This window comes from Rana temporaria, chromosome 10 (genome assembly GCF_905171775.1).
Source record: "Rana temporaria chromosome 10, aRanTem1.1, whole genome shotgun sequence".
NCBI lineage: Eukaryota > Metazoa > Chordata > Amphibia > Anura > Ranidae > Rana > Rana temporaria.
The window spans coordinates 49,803,792-49,830,548 of NC_053498.1; the positions used below are offsets into that span (position 1 = coordinate 49,803,792).

Consider the following 26,757-nt stretch of genomic DNA (forward strand, 5'->3'; position numbering starts at 1 on the left):
CCTAACGGGTTATACAGAGACGGACCTAGCCTGTAAAATTAAAGCAACCATGTTTTTCTATAATGACACAGTAGGGAAACCGCTTAGGTTCTGTATTCCCAGGGAACATACGGTAACTAAAACACTGGTGTCACGTTTGAAAAAGGTAAACGCAGGGTTGTCCACAAAGGAGGTGGTGGATGATCCTCTGTTCTTTCAAAGAATAGATGAATCTCTTAATATCAATCAAAGATATAACAAACCTATAAAGAACAATGTTGACAAAGCGAAAGTGTATGGAACAAAGGTGTTTAAGTCCATGGGACCTGTGGGGAACCCAAAGAAATATGAGGAAGTCCCCACTGTTCCCCATCACTGGGCATTAATGTATAAATATGGACAATTAACAGGGCAGAAAGAGAACTGCTGGGTATGTTCCAAAATACATTCTAATGAGGGTAAAATCCCGGTTATAGGCTTACCAGTAACATTGCCTCAATTTGTGGCCGCTGCAGGTAAGACCCCCATGAGAAGGGTTACCAGGACTGATAGACCAGTGTACTTTAGAAAATTTTCTAAACACCCCAACCTCTGTTTTTTGAATGGTGTGGTAACACATGAAGGTCAGATAGCAAATGGAGAATGGTGTCGAGAATCTGTGATGAATATGACCATTAGGAATGTTGCGGCATGGGAGGAGGACAAGTCCTTAGAAATTGAAGGATTGGGAATTAAACTTGCTGAGATGAATGATGGAGATGAGAGAGTGGGAAATATGAGTTTGTATAACATAAGCCATTGTTTTAGGATGAGGAAGCCCAATGACACTGTTAACCAGGTTCTCTCCTCCCTACATAATGTAAGTACTCCATGGATATCCCCCCAATCTGAGTTTGTGCCTCTTGTAGACTGGATGTGCCTGACGGGTCTACGAACTCCTATGCATGGGGAGGAGGTGGTGGAAGCACCACACCTTCCCCAGGGATTTATGGTCTGTTGTGGACTGGCTTGTCATACCACCATCCCATATCCCACCGATAGAAACACAGGGGGATGGTGTTCCCTTATGTACATGGTTCCTTATATGGGAGTAGCAAGTGGAGAAACCATGATGGAAATGAACAAACCGTCAGGGAGTTTGAAAATAAGATCCAAACGAGATGTAACAAGTCTCTGGGAAAAATTACTGACTTTGCTCCCAGGAGGAAGTATTAATGCCCTAACCAGAGTAGATGAATTTTCAAGTCTGGTAATGTCTTGGATGAATAAAACTGACAAGGACATTACTGATTTGAATGAGGAAACTTATAAAATAAGACTGTTGCAAGAAATGACAAACCTACAGTTGGAAAAGATGGGAGATATTGTTGTAGGGCTATGTATATTACATGAACAAGCGGATATGTGTTGCACATTCATGAAAAATCTTACTAAGGCCATTGGAGAAATTACTGTTCCTGATTACCATGACCAAATAGAAGCCCACCACAATGAGAGAATGTCCCTGGTGAATCAAATGCAACACATGGGAGATGCTTGGGATCCTTTTTCTGGATCTCTGGGAGGATTGTGGCCTAGTATCGTGGGTTTCTTTAAAAAGGCAGGAATATTCATTATAATGATCTTGCTCCTGGCCTTGAGTGCATTCCTTTCAGTAAAAATTATATTCTGTATAATTGGGAAAACAACAGGATTAAAAATAAAGCAGAATCCCGAATCCAGCCAGGATTCCCAGGAGTCATTCATGCTGAAAAGGCAAAATTGGTATAGTGAGTGATCCCAGGAAAGTAAATATCCTTGGGATCAGAGGAGGGAATTGAAAGGAATGTGAAATGATGGAATATTATGTCTGACATTAGCTACTCCATTTTGAGATCTAGGATTCCATTTTATATAATATAGGTCTCTGTAGAGACATTTCAATATGTACTTTTGTTTTTTGCTTTTAATCTAACATTTAAGTTTTGCGGTTTTCATAAATAGAATATGTGCTAGATGGCTAGTTCCGGAGCAGGCATTCTGTATGCAAGTAACGTGTTCTTCTGTCTTTAAAGTTTAACAATTGTTCCTTAAAATCCTCTGAAATCTGTAAGATTGAAACTGTAAACTTGTTCCCCTTTTTCTACATGTTAGGAGGAGGAGATTTTTTTAACTCTCTGTATGTGTGTATAAATGCTCTGTCGAAAAATATAGCAATTTGCAATTATCGATACAACATAAGTGTCTGTGTCATCATTGTCTCGCTAGCGAGGGAATCCCACCTGTCCAAGGTCCAGCCTAGGCAACAGGATCAGAACCGAACCTAACACTGGTATCAGCTACATAAAGCTTCTGAAATGCAACAGTTACTCAAAATGAACACAAGATGGCATTGAAAATCAAATGGCCACTTTTTAAAACTTCTTAGGCCCCGTACACACGACCAAACATGTATGCTGAAACTGGTCCGCGGACCAGTTTCAGCATACATGTTCGGTCGTGTGTAGGCGCGAGCGGGCCGAATTCCAGCAAACATTTGCCCGCCGGGCCTTTTCCCAGCAGAAAAATATTCCTGGACGTGTTTTAAAACCGTCCGCTGGAATCCTGCCCGCTCGAACATGTACGGTCGTCAGTACAGACCTACCGTACATGTCCGAGCGCCCGCCGTCCCTCGCATGCGTCAAATGACTTTGACGCATGCGTGGAAGCCTTTAAATGGCAGGCCCGCCCACGTCGCCGCGTCGACGACGCGGACACGCCCCGCATATTGTTTACGCGCGGACTTCTGTACGATGGTTAGTACAGCCATCGTACAGAAGCCCTCTGGCAGACATGTACGGTGAAAACGGTCCGACGGACCAGTTTCATCGTACATGTTTGCTCGTTAGTACCCGGCCTTAAAGTGCAATAGTGAAATCAAACGTCCAGTAAAATACACAAAATATGAAGTGACTATATCCACACAGTCTATGAAATCACAAAGTGCTTGATAATATGTAAAGTGCAATAATGGTGTTCTCTGGATTCAATAAAAATAAAACATGGTTGTCTCAATCTATATCATGTGAATAAAGCAGGTGTGGTGGGTGCAGAGGCGGCTCTTTAATTAGGCAAATTAGGCGGTCGCCTAAGGTCTCACACTCACAGGGGCCTCGTTGCTGCCTAACTTACCCAATGCCTTGCCCCAGTTTTGAGGGACAGGGGACCTTAACGCTGATGTGCTCAAGCAGCTTTAAGAACCCTGGCCAGCGTCCCTAACAACCAGTAAATATCGGTGAGACAACCCCTTGTGACGTCAATGACCCAGCATGCCCTCAGTCAATGACGTCACAAGGGGACGGGTTCACCAGGTGACATCACCAGGTAGCCCCCAGCCCCTTAGTTATTAAAGAGCAGGATCTGGGGGCCACCTTGTTAAAGGGGGTTTCCAGATTCCGATAAGCCACCTGCCCGCAGACCCCCAAAACCACCGGCTAGTCTTGTCCTTGAACTTTTTTCCCATCATGGGTGTGAGTGGGGCCCCATGTCAAGTTTTGCCTAAGGCCTCACAAAGCCTAGAGCCGCCTCTGAGTGGGTGTTCTGTCCACCAGATTTTTATGCTGATTATCTGTATCTGTGTTGTTAAAATTACATGTAAGGTTCTTAATTTACATAAAACAATCCTATGTGGAGTGCAGGCTCCATATAGTGTTCTTTTTTGGTATTGCTGTAGTCAATTCTGTTTATTTGATTCACTGTATGTGTAGTAAAGAAAGTTGTTAGCAGGGAATTCTGGGTAGAATCTTCACAGGAAGTGAAGCAGCCACCTGTCATGGATATGCAGGAATGTCTGGCAGCTTACCTTGCTCTCCATGTGTTCATCTTAGAGGCCAGGCCCTCTCACCTGGCTGCCTTTATCATCTCTCCTCCCTGTATGGCTCCACCCCAGGCCATTCCAGGAACTCTATATTAACCAGTGCTCTGCAGGTCTGCATTGCTGATCAACGTTGTTTGTTAAGCATTGTGTTTTTGGGTTCCTGCTTGCCGTGTGCTACGTTTATCTCTGTGTACCGATCTTGACTTGTCCCAGACTATTCTGGTTTGCCTGTGACCCTGACCCTTGGCCTGTCCCTTGTTTATCCTCTTTTCCCCGACCTTGGCTTACCCTTCACTATCTCTTGTGTCCTGCGTGGCTGTTTCCCCTCTCTCCCTTCGGAGCATGACCTAGGGGACCCTGGATCCAGTTGCAGCGAAGGCCATCCTCACCACTAGAGGCTCTGGTGAATACCAGCTGGATCTTAGATTCCGCGCCCTGGGGAATCTTGAGCTCAAGCTTCCCATGGGACCCCTGTTTGAGCTCCAGTGGACCTGTCCTCCATATCCACTCTGTGGTCCATCCACAACAGTCTGCCAAAGGGTTCACTACCTTGTGGTGCACTTCTGACTCCAACGGGGTGCATCGGTCATCTTGCCACAGGTGACCTGACCCCACCATTCTTTGAGACGATACTGCAGGAAGCAAGACATGTATTTCTCAATCTATCGCCATCACCCCTTGTAAATGTAAAAAGTATGTTTTTACTATCTCATCCTATATTGTAGATTGTTGTTTCTGTAATGTATGCTGTAATGTATGCAATATTGTACTTATTGAGGTTTTTTCTGTTATTTTGTAGTTTCACCTGGCTTGTTCTAATAAAACTGAGATCAAAGAAATATGGTATCTGAAGTTTATGGGACAAGAAGGTTTAGCTATCTGCCCTAGGGACAGAACAGTGGGTATCTCTTCATTCCATGCAGTGACAACTCTAACAGGTATAGCCTCTTACCTTAAAGGGGTTGTAAAGGAAAACATTTTTTTCATAATAAGCATCCTTTACCTGCAGACATTCCTCTTTTCACTTCTTCATTGTTCGTTTTTGCTCAGAAGTTGCTCTATTTCTTCTCTGTTCTGTTCACTTCCTGCTTGTCTGATTTTACTGACCACCGTGAAGGGAGGCTTTACTGCGGTGGTCAGTAACGTGCTCCCCCCCTCCTGGGAACTACATCTGTGTGGCAGGATGCTCTCTACGTGTTAGAGACTTCAAGGAGGTGTAAATTACTGGGCGTGCCGCAATTCATACTGGGAAATGTAGTTCTTACATGAACGAGCGATGGAAACCAGGAAGTGAATGAGAGAACAGAAACTAGAATGCCGGAGGTGATATAGATGAAGGAATTTAATAGGTATTTACTAGTTTTTTAACAGAATCATTACACTATTCTGTCTGTCTACCTTGCAGACATTAATTTTAGGCAACAAAAATGTTTTCCTTTACAACTCCTTTAAGGTAACAGCATGAAAATGTAGCACTAGTCTGATTTGCTCTGCGGGTCCTTTCATGGATATCTGGTGGATCCTATCTTCTGGGGGTTATCCTTGTATAAATCCAGCAAATGGTAGTGGTTGATATACTCCGCTTCCACATATACCCCAGACAGAGTAAAAAAGAAGGGGGGAGGAATGCCCAGATAGTGTAGTATATCTTGTAAAAAAGTTTTATTTCATAAAAACACAGAAAAGCTAACACTCACATTTGTTTGTAGTAAAACAAGTAAAAACTCAACGAGCACGGAGCTTGTCACCAACGTGTGACCAATTGCGCCTGTCAGCCAATCCCAATGCGTATCGTCACGGGTCACTTGACTTCATCAGGGATTAAAGGCTAACAAGTGAGGTGTCCTTAAATAGGCTAGAAGTTCCCAGTTCGATTTGCACCAGAACTTGCAAACAGGCAAAACATTTGTTCAAACACCGTTAAAGTCTATGGGACACGAACATGAAAAATCAAAAGTGCTAAAGGCTTATATGCATGGTATTGTCATAAAAAGTGTTTGGGGACCTGGGTCCTACCCCAGGGGACATGTATCAATGCAAAAAAAGTTTTAAAAATGCCAGTTTTTTGGGAGCAGTGATTTTAATAATGCTTAAAGTAAAACAATAAACATGAAATATTCCTTTAAATTTAGAACATCAGCAAAGGGGTGTGGTCATGCTATGGAGAAGTGACGTGTTTTCCCTCCGCTCCTCTCACACCGCAGCTACGGACAGCTTTCCAAGGGGTAATCCAGTCAATATTAACCCCACACATCGCAACGTTTACGGGCACACTCCCAGCCGCCGAGGATGGATCGGACGCGGCTGGGTCTGCTGGACACATACTTCACAGAGACCCACTGGTCCGGAAAAGGAGGCCCTAAGATGGTGGCGGAGAAGAAGTGCTTGCGATCGCACGTGGCTCCAGTCCCTGGACGGGCGGCATTCCCGATCCCGTCGCCGTGATCAGTGAGTGACTGGGCTTCCTCAGGCTCAGCATCCTCTCTGGAACAGGGCCCTGATGCTGCAGACTTCATGGGGAATGGAGACCTGAAACACCATATTTGGTCTCTCGTGACCAGGGAGAACCTAGAGCGCTTCACAGCCAGAATAGAAAAAGGCTTTCACCCAGGACATTGCTCAGCTTAAAGCAGAAACCACACACCTGGGGGGTAGGCTGGAGACCCTAGAACAGCACCTTGATGACACCCTGCCGCACATTGCTCTGCTGCAAGAGAAGTGCACAGCACAAGATCTCAAAATGAAGGCCCTGATATCCCAGTTGGATGATTTTGAGAATCGCAGCGGGCGAGCTAACATACGCATCTGTGGCTTGTCAGAAGTCACTGCACCTTAAGACATAGTTCTATCGCTGGTTGAGGTGTCTAGGGAAATGCTGGGGCTGCCAGATACTGCCCCGATAGAGATCGACCGGGCACAGAGAGCACTGAAACCGCCTTCACAGGACCCTGAAGCCCCCAGGCACATTATCTGTAAGCTTCATATGTATACTTTGAAAGATCGCATAATGCAAAAAATGAGGAACAAACCATACTTTGACTTTGATGGGGCTGAAACTTTTTTCTATCAAGATCTCTCCAGGCGCACCCTCATGCAACATAGAGCACTGTGCCCTTTGCTTATGGCTATTCAAGATGCGGGTCTCACCTACCGTTGGGGGGGGTTCCCCTTTAGCCTGCTGAGAGAGGGGCGACAAGTTACACTGCGCAACAAGGATGATCTGCCACACTTCTTCATTGCTTTGAAGCTTGGTGATGTGCCCTTCCTGGGTTGGCAGGCAAACATGGACTTGCCTGCTCTTTCCCTGTCGCAGCCATGGCAAACCGTAAGAGGCAAAGGTCGCTCCTAGGGGCAACAGACACTGCACCTCGCTGGGCCCATCTGCCACTGGAGACTGATTGGACGTTTCCCCCTCTGGCTTGGGGTTCTCCTGGCACCTTCTCTCTTTTTGGATCTGACCGCTCCTAGCCTGATGTTTCAGGCTGGGGAGCCATGTGCTTTGACTCAGGTTTACTAATGGGACTGTTCTGTTGTTGTTCCCCTTAGGACCCTGGCATATCCTCCCCGCCATGGCTGTCGATCCTGGACGTATACAATTAGCGTCCCCCTGTGTATGATTACTATTGACCTATAGAGGCGGTGGGAGGGGGGTGGGGTCTTCACTTTCCCCATGCTGGCTTCTGTTCCCCAGTAGGCCTACCCATATTTGGTGTATACCTTAGTTGCGAAAGTGGGCCGGGGCTCTCCTCGTGGCGGAGGGGTGCCTTGAGTCTGGTTCGCAGGTCAAATTTGTGGCATGCTGGTTAGTACCCACCTGCTTTGATAGGTTGTATTTTCAATTTTGTGTTACTGTGCTGCTCCCTGTCTTAATGTGTTTTTTCCTCTCTTCCCTTCTCTTTTCTTCCATGCGCCCTCCCTCCTAACCAATTGTATCCCACGGCACGCTATCCTCCACACCGCTCACACCACGACCCATGGTGCTCCTGCGATCTGAAGGTGCTCCTGGTCTCTCATGGTGTCTGTTAAGGTAATATCTTACAATGTTTGGGGTCTCTGCTCTACACACAAGAGAAGCAAGCTATGGTTGGAATGGAAAAGGTTGGGGGCTCAGGTGCTATTTCTGCATGAGACACACTTTACCTCTCAGTCCACTCCTAAACTACCCACCCAGCTTTAAGGAGAATACCACAGAGGATATGAGTGATGGGATAATTTAGGAGGGACACAAGGCAGTGGTACGGGGAGAGACAATTTCACAGGGGGCCAGGTGTAAGCGGGCACGGCAGGCTAACTTTCAGAAAGTCCTGAAAGAACTTCAGCGGGTGGAGCTCTGTCATAAGAGTCATGGGGACCTGGATGTTTACTAGAGCTACAGGAGCTTTTCTCCCGCCTATTGGACTGCAAGGTCTGTTGGCAGCTTTGTTTCCTTTCTCATAAATACTATGAGCATGGTAACAAGTGCAGCAGGATGCGGGCTAGAGCCCTTCGGAAATGTAGGGCTCAGACCCATGTCTACAAGCTCCAATCCACCTCTGGTGGGGCAGTCTCCCACTCCTCTAAGATAGCCTCCCTGTTCCGTGACTATTATGTGGACCTCTGTTTGTTGGACACCTGCATCCACGACCAAACATTCTGACATTCAGGATTACCTAGCGGCATCTGGGCTCCCTTCTTTGTCAGAGGAGCAAAGGACTGCTTTGGAGTCCCCTGTGGTGCCCTCGGAAATTGAGGCGATAGTGAAGTTACTGCCCAATAGGAAGAGCCAGGGCCCCGACGGGTACACAAGGGCATACTACAATACGTTCTTTCCTCTAGTGATAGGCTCAATGTGCAGATACTTTAACACAATAGCTGCAGGTAAACCGATCCCCTCTGAGGCTTTGTTAGCTCACATCACGGTGCTCCCTAAGGATGGCAAGGACCCCATTCTAGTTCAGAATTACCATCCGATATCGCTATTGAACGTGGACATAAAAATCCTAGCGAAAATACTAGCCAATCGCCTGAAACACCTTGTCCCTCACATCGTGCATCCGATCCAAACAGGCTTTGTTGCAGGCCATGAGGCACGGGATAATTCCCTTAGAGCTATTCACCTTGACCATTGGGCACACACCAACTCAGCACAGGGCCCATACCTTGTCTTGTCAACAGACGCAGAAAAGGCCTTTGACCGGGTTGATTGGTCTTTCCTGAGAGTGGTCTTGGAGACTGTGGGAATTGGTCCCTCTATGCTTACATGGATTATGGCCTTTACTCTACCCCTAGTGCCCAGGTCAAGGTGAATATTCTACTCTCCCATAGATTCCCAATCAGGAATGGCACGAGACGCTCCCACGTTGGAAGCGCTGCTGCGCAAGGTACAGGCTATCCATTAGGGGGCTGACGGTCGACAATATGAAGCACAAGTTATAGGCTTGCGCCGATGATGTTCTGTTCCACGTAACGGAGCCACTGATCTCGCTGCCAAACCTCATGAAGGAGCTCAATCAGTTTGGGGCTCTCTCTCTTATTTTAAAATTAATTATTCTAAGTCGGAGATCTTACCAATAGTGCTTTTCCCTGCCCTTGCGGACAGCCTTACAGGCAGCGTTTCCCTTTACATGGGCTAAATCCTCCATAAAGTACTTGGGTATCCAACTAACTGACCCCGCCCCCTCTGACGCCATGGGGAAACCGCAGAAACCCAGGGCCAGATTCACAGAAGAGATACGCCGTCGTATCTCTCAGAGTATCTATGCGACTGATTCATAGAATCAGTTACGCATAGATAGCCCTTAGATCCGACAGGTGTAATTGTCTTACACAGTCGGATCTTAGGATGCAGTACCTCGGCCGCCGCTGGGTGGAGTTTGCGTCGTATTCCAGCGTCGGGTATGCAAATGAGGTTTTACGGCGATCCACAATGGTTTTTCGCGTTCGTTACGTCGTTGCTAGTCTAGTTTCCCGTCGCAAAGTTAGTCGTCGTTTTACCTGCCCTAACTTTACACAGCCCATGTTAAAGTATGGCCGTCATTCCCGCGTCAAATTAAATTTTTTTTTTTCTTGCGTAAGACGTCCGGGAATACGAAAGTACGCTACGCACGGCGCCGTTCGAAAAAATGTCGACACTTCGCGCAAAGCACGGCGGGAATTTCAAAACGGAGCATGCGCAGTAGGTCCGGCGCGGGAGCGTGCCTAATTTAAATGGCACATGCCCCTTTGAATTACGCGGGCTTACGCCGGAGGCCGCCGGCGTAAGTTTTCACGCAAGTGCTTGGTGAATCAGGCACTTGCGATGAAAACTTGCGGCGGTGTATTGTATATACGATACGTTACGCCGCCATGATTCTACGTGAATCTGGCCCCCAGTTACCAATTCACATAGGAGGGGCGGGATCTGGGGGTCCCCTTGATAAATAGATTCTGATAAGCCCCCCGCCCACAGACCCCCCCACAACCACCAGGCAAGGGTTATGGGGATAAGGCCCTTGTCCCCATCAACATGGGCCCATGTCCCCATCAAAGCATCCTCCCCATGTTGAGGGCATGTATTCTGGTACAGTTCAGGGGGGGTGCTCTCTCTTCCCCCCTTTTTTCCTGCGGCCTGCCAGGTTGCATGCTCGGCTAAGGGTCTTGTATGGATTTTGGGGGGGACCCCCACACCATTTTTTTTTTTTTGGTGCGGGGTTCCCCTAAAATCCATACCAGACCTGAAGGGTCTGGTATGGATTTTGAGGGGGACCCCTACGCCATTTAAAAAAAATTGTCGCAGGGTTCCCCTTAATATCCATACCAAACCTGAAGGGCTTGGTATGGAATTTGGGGGGACCCCCATGCAATATTTTTACATTTTGGTTCGGGGTTCCCCTTAATATTCATACCAGACCCAAAGGGACTGGTAATGGACTGGGGGGGGATTCATGCCATTTTTTCAATTACTTTTATTTGTATTGCCGGGACCCGACAATTGATTATAGCCGCGAGTAGTTTTAAATTACTTTTTTTCCTTTTAGAAATCCCATTTCGTGTAGGGACTGTTCTAAACACGGGAAAAATGCACCACTTTACAGGCATACTATAGACACCCTCCAGGTACGAAATGTAAAGGAATATTTCACTTTCATTGTTTCACTTTAAGCATTAAAATCACTGCTCCTGAAAAAAATTAATTTTTTTTAAAACTTTTTTTTTCATTGATACATGTTACCCGGGTCCTCAAACACTTTTTATGACAATAACTTGCATATTAACCTTTAAAATTAGCACTTTTGATTTCTCCCATAGACTTTTAAAGAGCATTCCGCGGCTTTCGAATTTGCTGCAAACACCCAAAATTGTTCACTATTTGGCAAACAAGTGAACACCCGATGTTCGAGTCGAACTTACGTTTGACTCGAACATTGGGCTCATCCCTAGAGCTGGCTTACTGTTCTTACTTTGTGGCTGCCAAGCCAAATTCTCTTTTAAGGTTCTATTCCCCAGAATTTGAGATGGGAGGGGTCCTTATTAAGGGAAAAATGCTTGGATACGCTATGCTTGTCATAGCCCTTCAAAATGTTTTGTACATGTTGTTCCATTAGGACAATCACGTTTTATTTTTATTGAATCCAGAGAACACCATTTTTGCACTTTACATATCTTTCAAGCACTTTGTGATTTCATAGACTGTGTAGATATAGTCACTTCATATTTGGCGTATTTTATTTTATTTTATTTTATTTCACTATTGCACTTTAAGAAGTTTTAAACAGTGGTCATTGGATATTTACTGTCATCTTGTGTTCATTTTGAGTAATACACTGTTGCATTTCAGAAGTAGGGATGAGCTTTATGTTCGCATTGGCTGTTCACCCGTTTGCTGAACAGCGACCAATTTGGGGTGTTCGTGGCAAATTCAAAAGCCACGGGAACACCCTTTAAAAGTCTATAGGAGAAATCAAAAGTGCTCATTTTAAAGGTTAATATGCAAGTTATTGTCATAAAAAGTATTTGGGGACCTGGGTCCTGCCCCAGGGGACATGTATTCATGGAAAAAAAATGTTTTAAAAACGTCATTTTTTTCGGGAGCAGTGATTTTAATAATGCTTAAAGTGAAACAATAAAAATAAAATATCCCTTTAAATGTCATACCTGGGGGTGTCTACAGTATGCCTGTAAAGTAGCGCATGTTTCCCGTGCTTAGAAAAGTCCCTGTACAAAATGACATTTCTAAAGGAAAAAAGTCATTTAAAATTACTCGCGGCTATAATGAATTGTCGGGTCCTGGCAATACAGATAAAAGTAATTGAAAAAAACGACATGAGCCAAATAAAAAAAATGGCGTAGGGGTCCCCCTCAAAATCCATACCAGACCCTTATCCGAGCATGCAAGCTGCAGCAAAAGAGTGGGGACGAGAGAGCACCCCCTCCTGAACCGTACCATGCCATATGCCCTCAACATGGGGAGGATGTGCCCATGTTGATGGGGACAAGGGCCTCATCCCCACAACTCTTGCCCGGTGGTTGTGGGGGTCTGTGGGCAGGGGGCTTATCGGAATCTGGAATTCCTGATTTTTTTTTAAATCAAAAATAAGTTTATTGTAGCAATACAAACATATAAATATACACAGGCAGATCAATAGAAAGTGCATCAGAATGGTAAAGGGAACATACCAAGTGTACTCCCACAGTGGCAAACATCCAAGTCTTAAGTAATGCCGAAACATACATTAAATGAACGAATCATTATCTACACTTCAGACGTATAGAAGGATGGATATGATATTATAACTTACTTCATCATACAAGGCATTACCACATTAGCTCAGTCTGACTGTGTATTTCAATAGTAACTCTTTTACTCCGGAGTTAGAAAGATAAAACCAAATAGGGATAGGAAGAGAAGAAAGGGAGGGGAAAGAAAGAAAGAAAAAGAAAAGAAGAAAAAGATAGAAAGGATCTTTATCCCTAGGACTGTGGTCCTCAACATGTTTCCATCCTCCACCTAGTGTAGTAGAGGTTAGTGTGGCATTCCCACTCCTCATACCCCACCATTAATACAATTACACCACTCAATATTGGTTTATCGTCATTTGTTTTGAGGTATCATCCCTGCAACAATCTGTCCCTCACTAATTGAAGGGGTCCCAATCCTGGGACATCTAACCAGGGCTGCCATAGTGAAGCACCCCTGTGTTGGTATGTTAGTTTTTCACGAATCAATAAATTATTGACCTGTTTCACCCATAGTGTGCCCGTTGGTACCCTAGGCGTAATCCACACCTTCGCAATCTCCTTGCGAGCCAGGTAAAGCAACCGTAGCACCGCAGTGTGACCATTTGGTGACAGGTCAGGTAACTCCAGAACGCCAAGAAGGCAGACCACTGGGTCAGTAATAACTGGTATCTGAAATACCTGGGCTATAGTATCAAGGACATATTTCCAGTACCTAAAGAGTTTCGGGCATTTCCAGAACATGTGCAAGAGATCCCCAGTATGCGCATTACATTTTGGGCACAAAGGTGTCTCTCTAAAACCCCATTTATGTAGCCTAGCCGGGGTTCTGTATACCCTATGCAACAAATATAAGTGAGAGAGCCTCTGTGATGCCGATACAGATACTAGTGGGGCGGATGTCAGACACAGTTCCCATGTTTCACCATCTATAGGCCCCAAATCCCGTTCCCACCCTCGTCTGCAGGGGAGCTTACTTGCATCATGTGTAGATTGGATCAATCTTGCATAGACCCTTGATATCATGCCCGCCCGGTCATCAGCAATGAGCACATCCCTCGTCAGAGGGTGTACCATTACAGCTGGTCGGGTAAGTCTGTTTTCGCATTGTACAGCGTGTCTCAGTTGCAGGTATTGGTAAAATTGGGAGTTACATAAACCATATTCCTCTTTTAGGGTCGCAAAGGATTTAATTATAGTTCCAGAGAACAGCTGGGCGATATAATGTATGCCCAACCCCTCCCAGGAGCCAAATCCCTTCAACTTAAGAAGTTCACAATAATATCTATTCCTCCATATTGGGGTAAACTGGCACATTGTCTTGATCTTAAAGATGGTCCTTACATATTCCCATAACTTATTTAATAGACTAACTGTGGGTAGTGCAGTAGGGAATTGAGTAAGGCCTGCATCTAGATACACCAGTGCTGGAAGGGTTGAGTCCACTGGGACTATTGGTGATCTTATCGGGTCAGATTCATCCGCTATTCCCCAATTAGCAAGTTGCTGGAGCTGTGACGCTATGAAATAAAACCGAGAATGCGGAACTGCCATACCTCCCTGATCTTTTGGTAATTGCAAAGAATGCAAACTAATGCGGGCCGATCCCCCCCCCCATATCAACTCTCTAAATTGAGAGTCTATACGGGTAAACCATCTGTGAGTGATCCAGATCGGGGAGTTGTGAAAAATATATAAAAGTTGAGGTGCCCATATCATCTTAATTAAGTTAACTCTTCCGGTCACGGATAGGGGTAACTTTCTCCAAGCTGAGCATTTCAGCCTTAGTTTCTGCATCAGTGGAGATAAGTTTTTGTCAAGGTACTGGGATGGACTTGGCGTGACCTGTATGCCCAAGTAACGGAATTCATCTACTACTGCAATGTCCTTCGCACAGTCCGGCAGAGGGTTTGGCAGTGGGTCTAGAGGCATAATAACTGATTTGTTCCAGTTAATACTGAACCCCGAAAGCCGACCAAAGTCAGCAATCAGGCCCATTACATTTTGCAGGGAGCTTGCCGTGTCCCCCAGATATATCAATGTATCATCCGCATAAAGGGAAACCACATCTTTTCTGGGACCTCTCTGAAACCCCACTATATCCTGCCTATTTCTAATGTGAATGGCCAGTGGCTCAAGAGCCAGGGCAAACAACAGGGGCGACAAAGGGCACCCCTGCCGAGTGCCCCTAGCCAGACAGAAGGGTTCCGACACCTCTCCATTAATACGCATTCTCGCCGACGGGGAGCTATACAATAACTGTACCCATTCCAAAAATGAGGGACCCACCCCAAATCGAGTTAGGACTTCCCAAAAGTACGGCCACTCCACACTGTCGAACGCCTTAGCGGCGTCCAACGATAGGATCGCCCTGTTACCTACATTGTCCGGGGGGATTTGTAAGTTCAGGAAAAGTCTGCGCAAATTCTGAGATGTGGATCTCGTCGGAATGAACCCAGACTGATCTCTATGTATCACTTTTTGTATGCAGCTAGCCAACCTGCTAGCCAAAATCCTGGCCAGCAGCTTGACATCATAGGTTAGAAGTGAAATCGGTCTGTAAGAGTCCGGAGACGAGGGGTCTTTTCCGGGCTTCAACAGGACCACAATGAGTGCCTCATTCATAGAAGGGGGAGAGACCCTGTTTCGAATGCATGATTATACATTTTAAGAAGAATGGGGAGGAGTTGAGTTGAGTACCTTTTATATACCTCAGAGGGTAACCCATCAGCCCCGGGTGCCCGACTATTTTTCGAGTGGGCCAGCGCCTCAAGTAATTCATCCTCAGTCAGAGGAGCATTAAGAAGGGCAACATCCGAAGCAGACAAGGATGGCACAGGATACTTGTCTAGAAACGAATGTATGTCATCTCGAGTGGGGTTAACCTTGGAGGAATAAACATCCTGAAAAAAAAGACTAAATACCCTAGTAACTTCTCTAGTAGAATGGCAGGGATTCCCCTCGGAATTTGTTATTGATGCGATATGCGAAGACAGCTGTTGTGACTTAGCCAATAGCGCTAACATATGTCCCGTATTCTCTCCCTCCTCAAAATGACTTTGTTGTAGGAAAAAACGCTTATTTTCAGCTAGTTGCATAGTTAGGTCTTTAAGTAAGGTTTGGGATGCTAGCCACGAGCGTTTCGTATCGTCTGTGGGGTCAGCAATATACCTGGCCTCCGAGGATCGTACTTCCTCTAGGACCGACATTTCCCATTCCTTAGTGGAGGTTTTTATCTTGGAAATTACTCTAATAAATTGCCCTCTGAGGAAGGCTTTGGCTGTGTCCCAGACTATATCTAATGCCGCAGTATCTAGGTTTTGACTGAAAAATTTTTGGAGGAGCTCTGGGATAGGATCAGGGTCCGGAATGAGTGATAGCCAAAAGGGGTTAAGCTTCCAGAGGGTATTGCCCCTGTGAGCCCCACACCTGATGTCAATCGATAAAGGAGCATGATCAGAAATTTGCCTAGGGTGGTATTGAGAGGTTTCCAACAATGACAGGAGTAATGCATTTCCCAGCCCTAGGTCTATTCTAGAGAGGCCCCCTACCGAGGCAGATTGACACGAATAGACTCTGGCATCCGGATTACGGACCCTCCAAACATCTGTTAGGCCCATTTCCAGTAGTAATCGAGCGATTAGGCCCACTTCCCCTTTGTACTCCAACCTCCCCTTGGGCAGACAACCTGTCCCTAGTATGGTCCAGACAGTTATTAAAATCCCCTACAACCAACACAGGGACACCTGGAAAACGGGCAACAAAATCTGACAGTACTTTCAGTATGCTGGTAGAAAAGGGAGGGGGAATATAAATACCTGCAAGTAAACATTTAGTACCGCATATACAGCATAGAATAATGACATAACGCCCCTCGGGGTCAATTAGTGTCTCCAGAGCCGTAAATTGCGTGCCCTGTTTAACTAGGATGCTCACCCCCCTCGAGTACACTGAGAAAGTAGAATGATACTGGTGGCTAAATTGCCTTATCGCAAATTGGGGTGTGGAGGTCGGGGGGAGATGAGTCTACTGCAGGCAGACAATATCAGCGGCTATACGCTTGATCGTGCGAAGCACAGCCAAGCGTTTAACAGGATTATTCAATCCCCGCACATTCCAGGACACAAATCTGGTTATCTTGGGCATTGCATATTAGGGGTAAGTAAAACATAGGAGTCCATGGCAAGCACACAGCAGCAAAAAACAGGACAGCCAATCACCCTTGGGGGAGGATTCAGTAGTATGCCCTCAGTCAAGTTCAAAGGCGCACATAACAGGGCCAGACGGTCCAACGAAGTTGATGGGGCCAGGCCGAGGAGTATCACAAAATGCACAGCATAGGCAGTCACTGGTGGGATAATAAACCCCAAAAGCAGGTAGAATGTAAAGGACGATGAACCCACAGTCACATTGGCAGATAGAAAAAGGGATATTAAAAGAAAGAGAAAAAAAGATATATTCAAAAAATAACAGGCCAACATGGCCAACTTTGTTTGCCTACAGGCAGTGCGAGGCCTGTACCAGGCCCGCATGGGGGCAACAGTGGAAGTGCACCAAGTGTCTAAACTTCTCAACAGCAAGAACAAATAGCCCAGTGTATCTAGTATGAGCGAAATCTCAGCAACTTCTCCGCCTTGATAAAGGGGAATAGTAGGTAATTGGCAGGATAAGTCTATCTAGGTATTACCCATCTTGTTGAGCACGGTGACGATTGCGACCTTCTCGGATTGAATGTTCCTCTCTGTCTAGCCATTGTGCAGCTGATGACGGAAGATCAAAGAAGTGTACAGATCCCAATGCTTCCACCCTAAGCTTGGAGGGGTACAGCATAGCATATTTCACATCTAATACTCTGAGGCGACGTTTAACATCCAGAAACTTTGCACGTTGCTTTTGCAGCTCAGCAGAAAAATCAGGGAAGCAGGAGATTTTAGCATTATCAACTTTCATGGCCTCGGGTTTAATCCTGGCATTGCGCAGTATGGCATCCCTGTCTTTGTAATGCAGAAGTTTAAATAAGAAGGGTCTCGGAGGTGCCCCTGGCTGAGGGGGACGGGAAGGCACCCTGTGAGCTCTTTCCACCGAAAATAATGGAGTGAAAGCTTCTTTGCCAAAAGCAGTCACCAGCCAGTTTTCAATAAATTCTACAGGATTCTTCCCTTCAGCTCTTTCAGGTAGACCCACCAGCCTCACGTTATTTCGTCTCATTCTGTTCTCCAATTCCTCTAAACGAGAGGAATGTTGTGTAAGGAGATGATTATTGTAGGAAAGATCCCTTTGCATGGGGGCCATATCATCCTCTATGGAGCTCACCCTCCCCTCCACAGCAGACGTCCTCTCCCTTAGTTTCTGTGCATCCTGCCTCATAAATGACATTTCTGCTTTCACCCCTTTAATATCAGCAGTCAGGGCAGTTAGGGAGGTATTGCATGTAGTTATGGCTGCAAATATATCTCTCAATGAGGGTTCATTGTCAGTAGCAGGACTAGTGGCTGGGCTGGTGAGGGCCTGCGGCCTAGTGGTATTGCCGTTAGGGGTACTCACTGTACTCCATGGAAAGTCCGGGCCTCCACCATCCTCCAGGGGGACCGTATCGTCCGCATCTGACACTACACCCGGCATCTCGCTCTGGCCTCCCGGGCGAGCATTGGGATCGGCGGCCAGCACTCTGGAGAATAACTTCTCCGCCCCATCCCTGTATTTCTCCTTGGCCGTGCGCTGGGCCTGAGCGCCATCTTGGATCCCCACGCTGTCCGGGGACCGGGCCGCATTTTGTCTCCTAGCCGCCGCCATCGTGCTCGGATCGGGGAACAAGAGACACCGGAGCGATCAGGGAACCTTCCTGCAGCGAGCTGGCGTGAAGAACGGGTCCGTCGGGTAAGTATCAGAATGGATTGCAGGAGATTCGGCGGAGAGAAGCAAAAGGTGCGTCCGGCTACATCCGCTGCCTGGCCACGCCCCCTGGAATTCCTGATTAACAAAGGGGACCCCCAGATGCCGGCCCCCCTATGTAAATTGGTAACGGGGTACATTGTATCCCTAACATTTCCCCCAAAAAATTGACAAAAAAGGTAAAAAAATTAAAACACACACAGCTTGGGACAAGTCCTTTAATAAAAAGTAAAAAAAAAATTCCAGTGCTGTAATCCTTCTCTGACCCGCCGCCACGAATGATACAGCCTCCATATGAGGCGCCCGGCCAAATGACGCGCGACCCCTCTGAAAGCTCTTAAATTACCAAGGGTGGGGCCACCCTCTGACGCAACAGGGTTTCCGGTGGTTCCCCATGGTGTCACGGGTGACTCCGCCCCCTTTTCCCCATTGCATCAGAGGAGGACGGGGTCTCCCGTGATGCCACTGGGAAACCGCCAGAAACACTTGTTGCGTCAGAGAAGACAGGGTCACCCCTTCACGTCATGGGTGGCCCCACCCTCGGTTATTTAAGAGCTGTCTGACGGGTCGTGCGTCATTCGGCTGGGCGCCTCCTATGGAGGCTGTATCGTTCGTGGGGTCCGGGTCGTAGAAGGATTACAGCTCTGGAATTTTTTTGTATTATTAAATGACTTGCCCCAAGCTCTGTGTGTGTTTTTTTTTTTTTTTTTACTTTTTGTCACTTTTTGGGTGAAATGGTAGGGAAACAATGTACCCCGTTACCAATTCACATAGGGGGGCTGCATCTGGGGGTCCCCTTTGTTAAAGGGGGCTTCCAGATTCCGATAAGCCCCCGACCGCAGACCCCCACAACCACCAGGCAAGGGTTGTGGGGATGAGGCCCTTGTTAAGGGCATGTGGCCTGGTACGGTTCAGGAGGGGGGGCGCTCTGAAGGGCCTGGTAATGGAATTTAAGGGGACCCCCAAGCATTTTTTATTTATTTTTTTGGTTTGGAGTTCCCCTTAATATTCATATCAGACCCAAAGGGCCTTGTAATGGACTGGGGGGGGAACCCATGTCATTTTTTTTCAATTACTTTTATCTGTATTGCCGGGACCTGACAATTCCTTATAGCCGCAAGTAGTTTTAAATTACTTTTTTTTGTCTTTAGAAATGTCATTTTGTTCTAAATGCACTACTTTATAGGAATAATATAGACACCCCCCAGGTACAAAGTTTAAAGGAATATTTTATTGTTTCACTTTAAGCAATAATAAAATCACTGCTCTTGAACAATCGGCCATTTTTAAAACTTTTTTTGCATTGATACATGTCCCCTGGGACAGGACCCAGGTCACCAAACACTTTTTATGACAATAACTTGCATATTAACCTTTAAAATTAGCACTTTTAAATTTTGCCTGTTTGCATATTCTGCTGCACCGGGGGTTGTTCGGCTTATCCCTATTCAGAAGCTTTATGTAGCTGATACTAGTGTTTGTTTGTCACCTGATGTTCAAATTGTACTTGTATTTCACATAGCACTTGTAGTTTATTACTTTGTTTTCAACAATGCATCACCATTTACAGCATATCAGGATAGCAAATTTACGGTAATATTCGTTATTGTCTTCCTCATTCTCCTCCCGGCCAATCAGGAAGCAGGTCCTGTCACCTAATTTGCCAAGAGGAGAAGCACTCATATTGAAGGAGAAGAGGTAGAGGAGGCGGGGACACAGGGGAAGCCACCGTGATGCAGTGGAGGAGGATACGCTGGGTGAAGCCGCTGTCCCCGCCACCTGGAAGAAGTGCTGCCCGCGACCTAGATGGGGTAAGTGTGAGGCTGGTGAACAATGTTACGGGTGATCCATCCGACTGACCAGGGGGGGGAGGGTATGGCTGATCCGACCGGAGGGGGGGTGGCACCAGCCACCACTGCAAAACGTGCATTTTTTAAAGCAATAATCTTAAAGTCTAATTAGTTATAGTTATAACAAAATATAAACTTACTTGTTGTGTCCGTAATAAATGGATATTGAAAGCTTGAAACGTTATTAATGGTCACAGTGTAGATCGTAAAATTGTATGTTTCTCCAGCTAGTAAGTTCTCCACTGTTGTGAAACTGTTGTTAATATTTTGAACAGCGTATTTATAAGTGCTATTTGTTACCTCCACAGTATATGTATATGTAACCACATTAACATTTTCAGGGAATCTCCAGTTAAGAATCACAGACTGATTTGTTTTGGAGGAAATCGCAAATGTAGGAACAATTGATGGCACTTGAAAAGAGAAAAACAAAGAAATTACAATTTTCTTTTTAATAAAATCCCTATTTTATTATGCTATTGAAGATTAAAGGGCTGGTGGCTAGAAAAGTATACATACACAGTTAAATACACACTTACATATGATTATTTATAGAACAATAGACATTCAAATATTTACATATTTTTTAATCAGAGCTTCCATCGGAATTAGATTTTTACCTATGCCTTCATTGACATGTGCATAGACCCGTACCTTTGTGCAGAGGGTTGCATTTATGCACCCAGCTGGAATGACACACAACCACCCTTTCAAAATCTAGGTAACTACCAGGATTTGTTTTATGCATTATCCTGTCCACGTTCTAGGTCAATCACAAAAGGTAGGGCTTTCCCATACAGAGAAAATCAGGATGTAGGCTACAGGGAAAATACTATATTGAAGCAGAGTTGCACCCATTTAACCACTGGGCACTTAAACCCCCTTCCTAACCAGACCAATTTTCAGCTTTTGGTGCTCTCACAGTTTGAATGACAGTTACTCAGTCATGCAATACTGTCACCATATGACATTTTTGTCCCTTTTTTCACACAAATAGAGCTTTCTTCTGGTGGTATTTAATCACTGCTGAGATTTTTATTTGTTTGCGCTATAAAAGAAAAAAAAGACTGAAAAATCTGTAAAGAAATGCATTTTTCTTTGTTTCCGCTATAAAAAGAAAATTAAAATTATTAATTGTTCTTAATACATTTTGGCCAAAATTTATACTGCTACATAACTTTGGTAAATAACCCAAATTGGTGTGTATTATTTGGTCTTTGTAAAAGTTATAGAGTCCACAAGCTATGGTGCCAATCTCTGAAAATTGATCACACCTGAAGTACTGACAGCCTATCTCAATTCTTGAGACCCCAACAAGCCAGGAAAGTACAAATACCCCCCAAATCACCCCTTTTTGGAAAGTAGACATTCCAATGTATTTAGTGAGAGGCATGATGAGGTTATTGTTCAAACACAGCATATACATGCCACAAATTACACCCCATAACACATTCTACTCCTCATGAGTATGGCGATATCACATGTGTGAGACTTTTACATAGCGTGGCCACATACAGAACCCCAACATGCAAGGAGCACCTCCAGGCATTGTAGGAGCATAAATTACACATATAATTTCCTGCCTACCTCTTGCACCTTTGAAGGCCCTGGAGTACCAGAACATGTAATTTTTTTCTACAATTTTTTTGAAAATGTGGAAATAAAATAAAAACACATTTTTTTTTTACACAAAGTTGTGAATTTATACAATATTTCTAACACATAGCATGTACATACCAAAAATTACACCCCAAAATAGATTCTCCTACTCCGCTTGAGTACAGTGATACCACATGTGTAAGACATTTATACAGCCTGGCCACATACAGAGGCCCAACATGCAGGGAGCACCATCAGATGTATCTAGGGACATACATTTCTCAAATCTAATTTGACTACCTATTACAGGGGGTCCCCGACTTACGAACTCCCGACTTACAAACAACTCCTACTTAAGAACGGGATGCTGCAGGGACTTTCTGCCATTCTGCGCATGCATGGCAACCTCGCAAAACATTGTAAAGTATCGAAAATGTTCATAATTGCTGTTCTGCGCATGCGCAGCCATTCGACAGAACAACGGAAAATGTTGGAAATGTTCGTAATTGCAGTTCTGCGCATTTGCGGCCCGACTTATGAACATTTCTGACTTAAGAACAAGGCAAAAGCGTTCGTAATTCGGGCACTGAGGCACTGTAGTGGTGTGGATAAGAACTGATGTGTTATGGATGAACCATAAATGTGGATTGCGGAGTATGAATGGGACAGCTGAGTACGGCTGGGTATGGCTGGTGGGCTTTAACGCTTTATATGTGTCACTGAGCTTTACATGTGTCACTGGGCAGCTAAGGTTTTTAAAGATAGCCCCCGCCCCCTAACTGGCAATTTCTATGCATATTACTTGTAAAGTAGAAGAATGTAGTGTGTGTATTAATAATGAGCTTCACAACAATTTTACATTCAAACCCTATCCAATTGGGATATTCAATGACGTTGGGTGGTAAAACCCTGCTGTTAGGTCACACTTTTACCCGCCCCCAACTGCTTCCCCTTTAGATGCAGTTGCTTTAGGTGGGCGCTACCACCCACTAAATGCAACCTATTCAAGTGAATGGGTCTCTGTTGCAACCACCTCGCAATTGTGTGCAATGCAGGCAGTTGGGACATGCTCTGGTGTGGGGTTCAAAGGGTAAAGCAAGCAGTGAGGAGGTGATACAACGTCTCCTCGCCACATGTTGCATGCTCTTTGAAGAGCATCACTCTTCAGAAAAAAAAATCTGTGTGAACAAGCTCTAACATATCCATGATGTACAATTTTCTCACCACCCTACTCATAAATTTTATCGCAACATATTTGACTAAATAGGAAGGAGATTTTTAATTAAAACTCTTGCCCAAACAAATTAATAGAATTCTTTTATATACACCAAAAGAGAGGAAATAAGCCAAACAATCAAAATAATCAAAATGGGAAAGAGCCCTGGTCCAGATGGGTATACATCATTTTACTATAAGAGATATGGGAAAACCCTTATATCGTACTTCCAGGAGAATATGAACTCTATTGGGAAAGGCATGATAATGCGTGAGGAAGCTTTGGGAGCCCACATAACTCGTATAGGGAAGGAAGATAAAGATCCCTTATTATGCGCCAGTTATAGGCCTATCTCTCTGATTAATGTTGACATAAAAATCTATGCGAAGAAATAGAAAACGATCAGGCAGGGTTTGTACCGGGGAGGGAAACAAGGGACAATGTCCTAAGAGGGCTATTCTTGATACAAAAAGTGAAAAAGAGTAAAGTACCATTACTGTTTCTGTCATTAGATGCCGAAAAGGCATTTGACAGACTAGATTGGGAATTTATGTTAGCAACATTGAGATATATAGGACTAGGCCCTAATATGCTCAGGTGGATAGGGGCACTATATTCTAAACCCTCTGCACAGGTGTGGGTGAACGGAACCCTTTCGGATAGGTTCCCACTTTTTAATGGGACCCGTCAGGGATGTCGGCTTTCACCCCTTCTGTTTGTCCTCTCACTAGAACCTCTATTAGCAACTATACGAAACTAATCAGGAGATAGAGGGGGGGGGGTGGATGGGAGGGAACACAAGATCTCTGCGTTCGCGGACGATATGATGCTGTATGTATCAAATCCTAGGCAGACAATACCAAAAATTATAGAGGAATATGAAAAGTATGGTGAGATCTCAAATTTAAAAATTAATAAAGAAAAAACTGAGATACTGAGTATATCCTTGAGTCCGAAGGAACGCAGAGACCTTGGGACCTTATACCCATTCACATTAAAACAGAAGGGGATGAAGTATCTAGGGATACTTCTGTCAAACGCAGAAAGAGGTCTATATGAAGATAATTATATTCCCTTATAAAATAAAATAAAATTAAAAATAAAAGTGTATCTGACAGACAAACTATCTTGGATGGGTAGAATAAACCTAATTAAGATGATGATATTGCCTGAAGCTCTGTATATTTTTCAAACACTCCCAATAAAAATCCCAGATATATACCGGTACTTCAAAATACTGGGGAGGATAATAAGGAGATTTATATGGAAGGATAAGAAGCCCTGTATATCAGCCGAGACTTTGATTAGACCCAGACAAGAAGGAGGATTATAAATACCAGACTTTAAAAGGTATTATGAGGCAGCTGTTCTAAAAAGGATAACGCATTGGTTCCAGGATGAGGGACAGAAAAAAAGTGGGTAGCAATAGAAGAGAGCCTAAGTAAAAAGGATCTGGAAAAAGAGAATATGGATCCCAAAACAATTTAGAAACTTCCCTCAAGAGATATCATCAATAACAAAAGAAACCTTTAGAATATGGGATAGAGTATGTAAAATTAAAAAGTGGCCCCATAATAGTCCGCTGCTGCCCCTTACGGGTACGGACTACTTCCCGCCAGGAAAGGGAGGTGGTATATTTCTGAAATGGGCAAACTCGGGAACATATGGATCCATCGCAGGAGATTACCAAAACCCCTGCGAGCCATGAGTGAGTTTAACCCTTGGGGAAAACATATAGGTCGGAGGGGTACAGGAGGACAGGGGATATCGAATATATATAGGATATTGATACCTTCAAGGGGGCCGGAGATGTGGGATGAAGGGATCTCATGCCCATATATGGTGGCATTGCCCCCTGATACAGGCATACTGGGGAGAGGTATTAAGTTTGATAAAGATGATCAGTGGTTTGGAGGTAAAACAAGACCCCTGGTATTGTCTGTTTTATAATACGAGGACAACAAGGAAAAAATATAGTAGGCTAGATTCAGCATTGATTTACGACGGCGTATTCATAGATACGCCGCGTAAATTCAAAGCTGCGCCGGCGTATCTTCTTTCTGTATTCAGAAAGCAAGATGCGCCGACATTAGCCTAAGATCCGACTGGCGTAAGTCTCTTACGCCGTCATATCTTAGGGTGCATTCTCACACTGGCCGCTAGGTGGCGCTTCCGTTGTTTTCGACGTAGAGTATGCAAATAACCTAGTTACGCCGATTCACAAACATACGTGCGCCCGGTGGTAGTTTTTTACGTCGTTTGCGTAAGGTTCTTTCGGCATAGCGTTGCTCCTGCTTCTATGAGGCGCACGCAATGTTAAGTATGGACGTCGTTCCCGCTTCGACTTTAGAATTTTTTACATTGTTTGCGTAAGTCGTTCGGTAATAGGGCTGGACGTAATTTACGTTCACGTCGAAAGCAATGACGATTTGCGGCGGAATTTCGAGCAGGCGCACTGGGATTCTTTCACGAACGGCGCATGCGCCGTTCGTAAAAAACGTAAAATACGCAGGGTCAACCTTAATTTAAATAAAACACGCCCCCCTCATCATCATTTGAATGACGCACGCTTACGCCGGCCCCATTTACGCTACGCCGCCGTAAGTTAGGAGGCAAGTGCTTTGTGAATACAGCACTTGCCTCTCAAACTTATGGCGGCGCAGCGTAAATACGATACGCTGCGCCGCCGTAATACTGGGCGCATCTACATGAATCTAGCCCAGAATGTCTTTGGTCCCTTACCTATTAAATGGATCAAAAGCATTAATACCAAGGAACTGGAAAGAAAAAAAAGCTCCATCAATAGGGGAATGGCTAAGAGAGATAGACAGAATTAGAGGGATGGAGAAGCTACTGTCAATTCAAAATGAATATAGGTCAAGATATGATAAGACTTGGAGAGGTTGGAGGGAGTTTAAGGAATCAGTAGTTTTCCTTGATAGATTGGGGTAGTAGGGGGGTATATGCTTTCTGCCTTTTGCCCCGCCTATATTATTTCCCCCCCTGTTATATTAACCATCATGCACTTTAGTTAGTAGCGATACTAGAACTCTAGAATTTAAATACACAATATATAATTTTCTTCTCCTTCTCCCCCCTTTTTTTTTTTGTCACATTATAGACACAAATCATTATGCACATGCACGTTAGAGAGTATCGACAAAAAGAGAGTATCTCCCCCTGGGTGGGACTTTAAAGGCCAAACAATGTTGTATCGAGTATCGAGTCTAGAATTCGAGAACTCAAACACATAAGATATAATTCTCTTTTTTTGTTCTCTTTCTCTTCACATTATAGATACAAATAACTATGCACATGCACTTTAGTGAGTATTGATTCTAAAACTCTAGAACTTAAAACACACAATATATAATTTTCCCTTTTTTCCCCCCCTTTTTTTTATCACATTATAGACACAAATCATTATGCACATGCACGTTAGAGAGTATCGACAAAAAGAGAGTATCTCCCCCTGGGTGGTACTTTAAAGGCCAAACAATGTTGTAGAGTATAAAATTATTTTAATAGAAATAGGTACACATGATTGCACATTGTAATAAAACACGCAGCAAGCACACAGTGTGCATATAAAAAACAAAAATACATATACAAAATAACAAAACCGCACATATGCCACAATGTGTGACAAAGACAGAAACTCTCCTATAATGATGATTCACAAATGTCCGACG

The 26,757-nt window shown here is 44.7% G+C and overlaps 1 protein-coding gene across 1 annotated transcript in view; it reads right to left on the reverse strand.

Moving 5' to 3' along the window:
• The window catches only part of LOC120916559 (receptor-type tyrosine-protein phosphatase H-like), a 1,518,207-nt gene that overhangs the window by 894,933 nt on the left and 596,517 nt on the right, over positions 1–26,757 (reverse strand). The window contains exon 8 of the mRNA XM_040327609.1: positions 20,391–20,663. Within this exon, the coding sequence (XP_040183543.1) occupies positions 20,391–20,663 (273 nt within the window). The remainder of the gene's footprint in view (positions 1–20,390; positions 20,664–26,757) is intronic.